Source organism: Anticarsia gemmatalis, chromosome 13 (genome assembly GCF_050436995.1).
Source record: "Anticarsia gemmatalis isolate Benzon Research Colony breed Stoneville strain chromosome 13, ilAntGemm2 primary, whole genome shotgun sequence".
Taxonomy (NCBI): domain Eukaryota; kingdom Metazoa; phylum Arthropoda; class Insecta; order Lepidoptera; family Erebidae; genus Anticarsia; species Anticarsia gemmatalis.
Window position 1 is genome coordinate 7,516,367 of NC_134757.1, and position 9,757 is coordinate 7,526,123.

The following is a 9,757-nucleotide window of genomic DNA, read 5'->3' on the forward strand; positions in this document are numbered from 1 at the left end:
GATTCAACATTAAGATGTACCATAATTATAAAGTACGTTGCGCTCACCGTGCGGCTAAGCATCCTCGGCGCAGACATTTAGTAGATGGGAGACCGCATTTTAGTAGAGCGACTCCGCGCTTCAGTGGTCACGAGCTTTGTCAAATGCCTTCTAGCGGGTTGAACATCTTTAACAGGTGGTTGACGATTTACCATACGTGATATAAATGAATTGATCGTTAGTGATAACAGGGGTTAGTGATAAATTTTACTAAAAATAAAAGTATCCTATAATAACACTTTACACTCGAAATGCTTAAGCATTTTAAATTATTACAGGCAAAGACAGAATAATTATGTCTTAATTTTGATCACTATAAAATGCTTTACTTGTGCCGTCATCGCGTATGTATTTCTGTAATAAAGATGTTTTAAAATTAAAGTGCATTGACCAGTCAGGAATGTCTTTCTATCTATGGATCCTCCCGATTATGAAATAAAAACATGGGCATGCGATCCCGACCGACCACGTTACTTTTCTTTCTTATCAGCAGCGCTATTATTAAATGAAAATATGTAAGTGTATAATTTGCGAACTTCGTACCGCATAATAGTCAATTCCTTTTGTTGCATTATTTTTATTTTTCCTTCCATAAGAATCATCCTCGTATTTCAAGGGGTATTACAAAAAAGAATTTGCGAAATCGGTTCGACTGCTCTCGAGAGTTAGCAACACATTTATATATTGATTTTTATATTATAGATTAAAATGTTAATTAGTATGTAGTACATATTGTGTTTATGAATATAATGTGATAGAGGTCTTTATCTTAAAGGCGACGCTAACATGAATCACAAGGCTCCCACCACTGTGTGTGCTTTAAACTTTTATACATATTAGTTGCTGCTATTGCTTAGCTATACGGAAATTGTCTCTCGCTCACTTCTACTCAGTGCTCCAGTGACGCTTACGCGCGAACGTTCTTCCGCTTTCTTTAAATAAATACGGTTGTTTTGATTTCAATTAGTGACTTGATCGATATTCTTTAATTTATGTTGAAAACTATAAAGGAGTGAAAAACTTAATAAGTGCAGTTATCTGGAACAATGTGGTTTTTTTTATAATCAATATAATATTATACAGATATAAGACTTGTGGTGCTTTAATAGGTGTTTGTTAATTTATGTTGAGTTTGTCATCGTTGTTTCTCCTTGACAATAATGTAAGTATTCTGTACTTGGGACACTGTATTCTTTGTCGAATGATTCGCGTAATTATCATTAACCTAGTTTGTATCAAATAACAAAACTGAAACGAACTAACCAATTTTGTCTTTTTTGCTAAATTACTGATCTAGCGACAAGAAAATTCATTAAAAATTGAGAAAAGAGCAACGTAAAAAGTTCGTTTAGTTAGCGTTCATATGATCCCGGTTTCGATCCCCGGGACGGTCAAAGTGCTAAAGATGTTCTCAAATATATAATAACTATATGAAAATATTTCCCAATAGTAATCCGGAGTTTGGTAACGATGCTCGGTAAATCGCAAAAGACTCGCCCCCTATTACATGGGACTAACAATGTATAAATCGAAAAATTCACAGCTCGAAGTCACCTGAAAAAAATTATTTGATCCAGCCATCACTTTGAGTAAAACTATGTGTTAGTACGGAGCACTACTAGAGTAGTCTCAGAAATGTAATAGATATTAGAATTTTGTTATCACTTGTTACAGCGGTGAAAACGACAACATTATAAAATCTTAGCCTCTTAAAAAGCGTACTTTGAACAGTTTAAATGAAAAAAAAAATACCCAAAAATAAATAACGCTATCCTACCTACACCTACTTCTAAAATCTAGTTTTCAATAGGATAATTGCGCTTAATACTAATCGTACATTTATTGTTAAATGTTTATATTTACAGATCAAGACTCGGGCTGAACAGAACTTACAAGAGTAAAAATGGATGCAGGTATACACCTATATATTTTTTTTATCTAACCTATTTCTGTGTCCCACCGCTGAGCAAAGGCCTCTCCCCTAGACTTCCAGTCCCCTCGGTCGCTTGCTGCTTCCGGCCAACCGTCTAGGAACGCGTCCAAGTCGTCCTATAATAATACTTCCTACATTTATTTAAAACACGATGATGTCGAAGAAAGCCAAAATAAAGTTTGCGTGTCAATTTGAGCACCTATCTGATAGCTGGCAGATAATGGCTTAGGATAGAGACCTGTTAAAAAGTTTGGGGAGACCTTTGTCCAACAGTGAGATAAGCTAGGAGAAAAGAAGTCTAAAACTACATGACGTATATCAATAATACAGAGCACGAAACAAGTCTACTTTTGATGTGAAAAAGATCGATTGTATTATTTAAACAGCAAAAGACAAATTACCGTTTAAATCAAAATCAAATCATTTATTAATTAAGGTAAAATATTGACACTTATGATAGTCGTTACAATTACTGAACAACAAACAAGTGATCTTAATTAATGATACATTTATGTATCAGTTATGTACGCTATTTCATAAAAGTAGGCACTTGTTTTATTTTCTTTGCATTTGGGCTTTACCTAATACTATGATATTGCCAGGTTGCACTTAACAGTGACACAGCCCACATTTTCTGTTTGTCGTTAGTCAAAAGTTATGACGTACACATCCTGCGCAGCATCGACTGCAGCGTATACGCTCTTATAATAAAAAGTAACGTATTTTCTGTTCCAGTAAACATATTCAATCAAATGGCAAAATACGACTTCAGTACACCAATCAACGCTACTGTGATATTCGAAGATAGTGATGAAGACGCTCCTCTCATAGATGAAGATCAAATTGAAATTAATGAGAAAAATCCCAGTCTGCAACTTAACGTTCAAGCTTATACTGAAAAAGAACAAGCAAACCATATGTCTGACGTTAGAAAACCGGTTCTATTGAAGAAAGAAACTATAGACGAAGTGTTAGAACAAAACCCAACCCCTCCAGCAAAAAATATTAACTACTCATCAGCAATTACGGAGAGTACACAAACCCTTAATAATCCAGGATCAACGGAGATTACCAGCCCACATAAGACTAATGAAAATGTTAACAGAACCTCAACGCACAATATTGGTTCTGGAGAAACTTACGATAAATCTCACTATCAGTCTGATACATTTCAACAGATAAGTGATACAGAGGAACTCACCACCTACGTAAAAGATTTGTTAAACACATTATCTGAGCATCTAATATTAGTCATTAAATATCACTACTATTACCAAAATTTATATCAACAAAGTAAAGTGACTCAACAGTTAGCGACTTATTTAAATAAACTTAAAAGCCATTTTTTCAACTTATCATACAGCATATTAGTGTCAATAATATTACCCCAAGAGAAAAATGAGATATTCATAGAAACTTTCATTGATAAGACAGTGTCTGATGCCAATAAGACATTGTTATGGAAATGTGATCGAACTCTAGTAGAAAGATTTTACAAAGAAATGGTTCAGTGGGCTAAAGTAAAAAGAGATATCATCAAAGCTTTACGATATAAAAACTCAAATGATAATCCGTTATTAAAGAAACGTCTGGCGACTCCAGTGCAACCACCACCTAATTTTCCAAATCTAACAACTGTATTCAATCAACATAACGGACACATTTCAAACACTCAAAACAGCTTTTGTCTATTTTCAACTGGACCTCCTGGTGGAGAAGTTAGCATCAATATAGATCCTGAAACGTTACAAAAACATACTGGCAACAGGTCTCATATTCAAAGAACATCGGAACAAAGCAATAATCAAATATGTTCACCGAATACTCAAGCTGCTCCGACGGAAACGCATCATGAATATACTCGTACCAATCATTTGCAACAGAGTGATTACCCACAGATTAATAACACATTGCTGCAAAGACCGCCGCCACCGGCGTATCCCCAAAACTTACCTTCAAATTTACACAAGTTTCAAGAAAATATCGCTCAAGCCCTACAGCAGCAACGACAGGCTCAATTCCAAAGGAATGTAAGCGCTCCTTTCACGACTACTGTATGTAATAATTCCATGAATCTAAGCTGTGCTCAGGGATCACCTCCATACTATTTTAACTCACAAATCACAGCCGGACAAAGGGTAAGAATCTACTAACAACTATTTTAAAAGTTCCCTGTAGGTTCAAATTTTACAACACAATATTTTAATTGCAGTACAGTGAACAGAGCGCAGGGGCGTTAAACTTACCAGTAATAAATGATGTCAGGTCACTAAATCATATGACATGTCCTTTATACGCACCAAATGGTCGTTGTTGCATATGTGGAAAGAAAAGTGACTATGGATGCCCAAAATGTGTTAAACACTACTGTAGTTCTCTGTGTCAGGTAATTATATTATTACTAGCTGAACCGGCAAACGTTGTTTAGCCATATACATAAAAATAAAAATAAAGTGTTACTGAGGGCTATGAAGTATGGATGTTGACCGATTCTCAGACCTACTCAATATGCTCACAAAATTTAATGACAATCGGTCAAGCCGTTTCGGAGGAGTAAGGAAACTAACATTGTGACATGGAAATTTGATATATTATAAGATTGGTTTGCATTTTTGTATAAGGTGGGATTTCCTCTGAAGTCGCATTAAATAATCATTTTAGCAATATCCTTAATTATGCTTTATCAAGTATACTACACATATTATAATATTAGTATAGATTCATTGGTATACTTACCTGTAAATTTGCTTTAAACTTGATTTTTTAATCTAAGCCATTTTTATAATCATCAAAAACTGAGTTAATGTGTCTCTGTCTTTTCTAAATGATAACTTTTGTTTCAGGAATTGGATGCTGATAGTCATAGAACTGTTTGCAAATAGATCCACTACAACATATTTTGTACTATAAGAATTTTATCAATAAAAAATCCAGTAAAACAAATCGTAATTTATTTAGTTTTAGAACTCGTCACGACGCATAACTACTTTGGAGTGTCTGATCCATACTAATATTATAAATGCGAAAGTAACTCTGTCTGCTACTCAATCACGTCTAAACTACTGAACCAATTTGCATTAAATTTGGTATAAAGGTATTTTGATACCCGAGAAAGGACATAGGCTATATATCATCACGCTACGACCAAAAGGAGCAGAGTACCAGTAATTAATGTTACAAAAACGGGGAAAAATATCACCCATTCTCTCTTATTGGACGCAAGCGAAGTTGCGCGGGTTAGCTAGTTGGAAATAAAAGTATTTTGATTTTAACAAAAATACTATTATTTTCAGACATTTAGAAATATTAATCTGCAATATAGTAAATCATTATTTAAATAATAATATTTACATCAAGACTTAATTTTTTTTAAATTACCGCCATGATCCAATTATAAATATTATGAGGTATATCGTATATGGCCACACTGGCTTTAAATGGCACAACCTGAGAGCTAACTAAACGTCGATGGTAAATAATTGACTGGTAATTACAACATAGACGGGAACCATTTCCAGTATTAAATCACTAGTAAAAATTCGATTCATAAAAATACCAATGAGTGATTCCTAATTTTTTACTACTAGTTGTTTGCTACTACAAAAAAACTAGTTTTGAGTTGTTCATAAAATTAATGTTGCACAAAAAAGACGAATTGTTCCGTAAAATAAACTCTATCTCCCGGCAACATTACTATATTATTATATGTCTGCCTGCCACTTTTTACTCGTGTGACCTTCCCTATTCTATGACCCCATTCCGTTACTGGCGAACCAAAGCGAAACTCAATACTGAAAAAAATGAGCCGAATAGTTGTACAATTTAAAGACGTATTATTGTTAACATTGTATTGATAGTCGAGTAATCTGTTTCTTATCACTAAACGCAATTGAATGTCAATTTATCAAACTTTTGTCATCTGTCAAACGTCACAACAGTTTAGTGTCGTTCCTCAAACTTTCCTAATTTCTTTTGATTCCAAATGATTACGTCTGATTTGCAATATTTGTACGAAGCGTTTTATTCGCGGTAGACTAATGTCTACATTCTTAATATCAAGAAACCCAAGAAGTATATTTCGACCTAATTAACTTCACACATGTAGAATTAGATTGTTAAAGATGTACTCGGAGAAAGTATTGTTTAGTACACTGCATTCTTATGCCTGAAAATGTTATTATTTTTCGACACATTTCCGTATTATTGTAATCGGTTTCACAGACTAAGTCTTAATTCCAAATATAAAATGTGGTATGCCGCTTTGGTGCGATTTATAAGGAGACGTTTAGTGTTGGGTATCATATTTGCGTCTTCACTCACCTATTGTATTGTCAGCTTTCTTAGAGAGGTCAGTATCTATTCTAATGTATCAGAAATACATAGATGAAGTAATATTTTGTATACCACTTAAAACTTATTTGTGATACTTAGTCCCAATTGCAGCAATTAGCAACAAACACTTGTTATGTTTACAGGGCAGTAGCAGAAGCATGATATACCAAGATGTATCATTTGAGAGGAAACCGTTTGTTTGGAGAACACTTCAAGAACATAATGATACTAATGATAATATAATATGTAGAAATTCTGTTCAAGGAAAACAATTACTGGTTGATGATAGAGGTAAATTGAGCATTCCTTTTTATAATATCACTGACTCCTGTTTGTAACTCCTTATGAGGACTATAGTTATAAACCCACTACTAATGTGAAGATGCTGGAATCAGACTAATCTCGAACACAAAAATATGTTCCCAAAAAGATGTAAGAAATGATATACATACACTATACAAAACGCACAGATTCTATAGTGAGATGTTGTGATTCCTTCAGGAGTAGGTACTAGGAAGTAATATGATTATTGTGGCCTGAAAGAATCATGACTTTTCTATTTTGTCCCAGACACAAACCCCATGAAAAGGATATAGATTACGCTGTTTTTAACCCATTCCTGTCCCAATGTTAGGCAAGGGTCTCCTAATAAAGGATGAGTTGGGCCTTCAGTCCATCATGTTGGCCAATTGTGAGATAGGGACTTCACTTGACTTAGCCCTTAAAAAAAGAATGTGAATCACTTATTTGGTAGTTACAAAGTTAGATTATAACTCAATATATACTTACTTAAATAGTAGTATATAACATATAATAACAATTTAACATTTAAAAAATACAAACACACTTATGATATTAAATACTCATTTTTCAGGCTTTTTATTTTGAAATATATGATTTGAAATTCACTATTTTAATTTCAGGTTATGTATGCCAAAGGATGGATGTGTTGAAGAATGGTTGCTGCGACCCTGAGGCTGACTTCACAGACAGATACAGCTGTGAAACGTGTTCAGGCAGTAACTGTTGTGTTATTTATGAGTTCTGTGTTTCTTGCTGCTTGGATCCGGGAAAGGTACGAGCTACTGATTATTAAGTTAACCAATTATTTACCTACAATTCGATAACAGGTTTATCATTTAGAAAAAATATTGTTAAATTTTATCGAAATGCATTCAATAGTTTTGTTGCAACAAAAAAAAAACAAACACAAATAGGTGTCTCTTCCATCCTGTGTTGATATATTTTCATTTTGTTATCCTTAACCCCGGTTTCTGAGTACATTTAGCGGTAGTTTATCTATTCAATATTGTTTAAACTCATATAAAAACCCTATTGAACAAAAAACTACCGCTAAATGTACTCCGAAACTGGGCATTAGTAATATTCGGCTTTATAAAGCTGCGCGGCCACTGGTGGTGGCGTGGTCGTTAGTTGCTTTGTATTATTTGCTATGGTACTGCGTCTGCTGAAACAGCATTTTGAGCGCCACAAAAAGTATTTCAAAGTGGCAGATCTTTACGGCCCATTTGACTGTAGACGCGCATCTTAAAGAGTAACTAGTCTGACTCAAGCTGAACGATAGTTTAACGTTATAACATAATAATGGTTGTTTAACTGACCTAAAAAATATATGTGACCAGGGTAACAGTATTTTTAAAAGTTGAACTGAGGTTTGGAACAATGAATATTAATTAATTATATTAAAGTCAATGAAAGTTGATAACAATTACGCTTGTTTATAAACATATCAAATTGAAAACAATTACCTATTGAGTTTAAATATTCATCAGTGTACGATAATTACTTTCTTATTTCTTACAGAGGGACATGCTAGAAGTTGTGTTGTCTAAACTCTCGACGGAAAAGAATGTGTTGTTCCGTTCCCTGAGTGACGACTATGAACTGTGCCTCACAAAATGTCGTACTAGTTCTCATAGTGTTCTACATGAGAACTCGTACAAGGACCCAATACACAAACACTGCTTCGGCGATGAACCCACAAGAGCCAGAACACCCGACTAACGAAAACTTAATGATTAGCATAAGATTTTTTTACGTTTTATATTCTTTTAAAAGTAAATAGGATAATTCAATGATATATTTTCTTGAACGTTACATGTTTTGACTGATTGAAGATACATTAAAATGTCTTTTTATAGCTGACTATGCACTTGTGAACTAATAATTAATAATAAGGAATCACTTTCTTCCGATAGAGGCGCCACCGAAATACTTTATAATCATTGGAGTGTCGTATAGTTGTCTGTGATATATATTTTCTTAAGTGTCCTCACTGATAAGCATATTAACCATCTCTTTTATATGTATTTTAATAGTAAGGCAGGCACCCAACTAAGTAATATGAGAATATTGTTTTATTATTGCTTATATTTTAATATCATGGAGACAGCTATATAGAACTTTTTTCCTTGTGTTTTGGTGGCGGCATCTACGATTGCCTAAGTGATATTCCTTGTTAGGTTTTCAGTGTGTAATACTACTGATTTTTTATTTAATATTTTTTTAGCTCTTCCAAAGTGTAACTACTGAATGCAAATTAAAGTATCTTCTGTTATTTATAGTAATTATGTGACTTATCGAGTTTTGTCTTACATTCGCAATTCGGACGTTCAGACATACATAATGATAAGGAACCTAAGGCTTGCTACACGCATAATCGGTTCGGAATCAATTGGCCTAGCCGGGGGGCAAAGCTGAATATGTGTAATTAAATGTTAAGAAAAATACCGTTCGACATCGCCGCGTCTGAATCTTTATTAGTATTGTGACGATTGGACCCGAAAGAACTACCCAATCGGCATAAGCCGAACAAGTCAGTCATTGCTTCGAGTCGGTTTTGTTGTTCGATAAATACTGCCGAACCGTACGTGCCGACCTGAATATGTATATAGCAAGCTTCATTTATAATAAACTATAACAATAGTTACAGATAGTAATATTTCCCCAGTCAATCAATAGGAATGAAAAATTAATAGAAGATCGGTTACTTATTACTTGTTACTTGTATATAAAATACTTGCTGCAAAATATCAAAGATAAATATTTCACAAAATGAGTGTAAGTACTACTAAATAAATAATAATTAACAGCCTTAATTTTTGTATAATGTGTAAAATGTTTATATTTATAATGATGGTATAGGAAAATAATGTAAATGAGTGAGTAAGTATGCATAAGCTATATGACATGTTCTAAGAACTATCCACGTCGTCAAATAATCCTAGTACAAGGTAAGTTACGCGTTATGGCTGTGTTTACTTAGATGCGTATTGTAACGAAGCACTAGAACAAACATAGACAAGAACGCATATATGCCTATAATATATACTCCCTGTGGTTTGTTTAGGGATCTCCCGAGATTCAAAATGCCGTCAACCTTGCACCGACCAATATCATTTGTTGCCACTTTATTGCATTCGAATAAATACT

At 33.9% G+C, this 9,757-nt stretch overlaps 2 protein-coding genes across 2 annotated transcripts; both read left to right on the plus strand.

Annotated features, from left to right (window-relative positions):
• Positions 1-912: 912 nt before the first annotated feature.
• Positions 913-4,916, plus strand: LOC142977669 (uncharacterized). The gene is made up of 5 exons (XM_076121736.1): positions 913-1,201; positions 1,905-1,952; positions 2,708-4,110; positions 4,185-4,358; positions 4,816-4,916. Exons 2-5 carry the CDS (start codon positions 1,943-1,945, stop codon positions 4,852-4,854), a joined length of 1,626 nt encoding a protein of 541 aa, XP_075977851.1. The 5' UTR covers positions 913-1,201; positions 1,905-1,942; the 3' UTR covers positions 4,855-4,916.
• Positions 4,917-5,899: 983 nt separating this feature from the next.
• On the plus strand, positions 5,900-8,400 carry LOC142977769 (SREBP regulating gene protein). The gene is made up of 4 exons (XM_076121856.1): positions 5,900-6,320; positions 6,448-6,595; positions 7,228-7,379; positions 8,129-8,400. Exons 1-4 carry the CDS (start codon positions 6,144-6,146, stop codon positions 8,327-8,329), a joined length of 678 nt encoding a protein of 225 aa, XP_075977971.1. The 5' UTR covers positions 5,900-6,143; the 3' UTR covers positions 8,330-8,400.
• The last annotated feature ends 1,357 nt before the right edge of the window (positions 8,401-9,757 follow it).

Coding starts and splice junctions, on each gene's coding strand:
- LOC142977669 (XM_076121736.1), top strand. Junction 4,111..4,184: donor AAATCACAGCCGGACAAAGG/GTAAGAATCTAC, acceptor TTTTAATTGCAG/TACAGTGAACAGAGCGCAGG. Junction 4,359..4,815: donor ACTGTAGTTCTCTGTGTCAG/GTAATTATATTA, acceptor CTTTTGTTTCAG/GAATTGGATGCTGATAGTCA.
- LOC142977769 (XM_076121856.1), top strand. CDS start 6,144: ATGTTATTATTTTTCGACACATTTCCGTATTATTGTAATCGGTTTCAC. Junction 6,321..6,447: donor TTGTCAGCTTTCTTAGAGAG/GTCAGTATCTAT, acceptor TTATGTTTACAG/GGCAGTAGCAGAAGCATGAT. Junction 7,380..8,128: donor GCTGCTTGGATCCGGGAAAG/GTACGAGCTACT, acceptor TATTTCTTACAG/AGGGACATGCTAGAAGTTGT.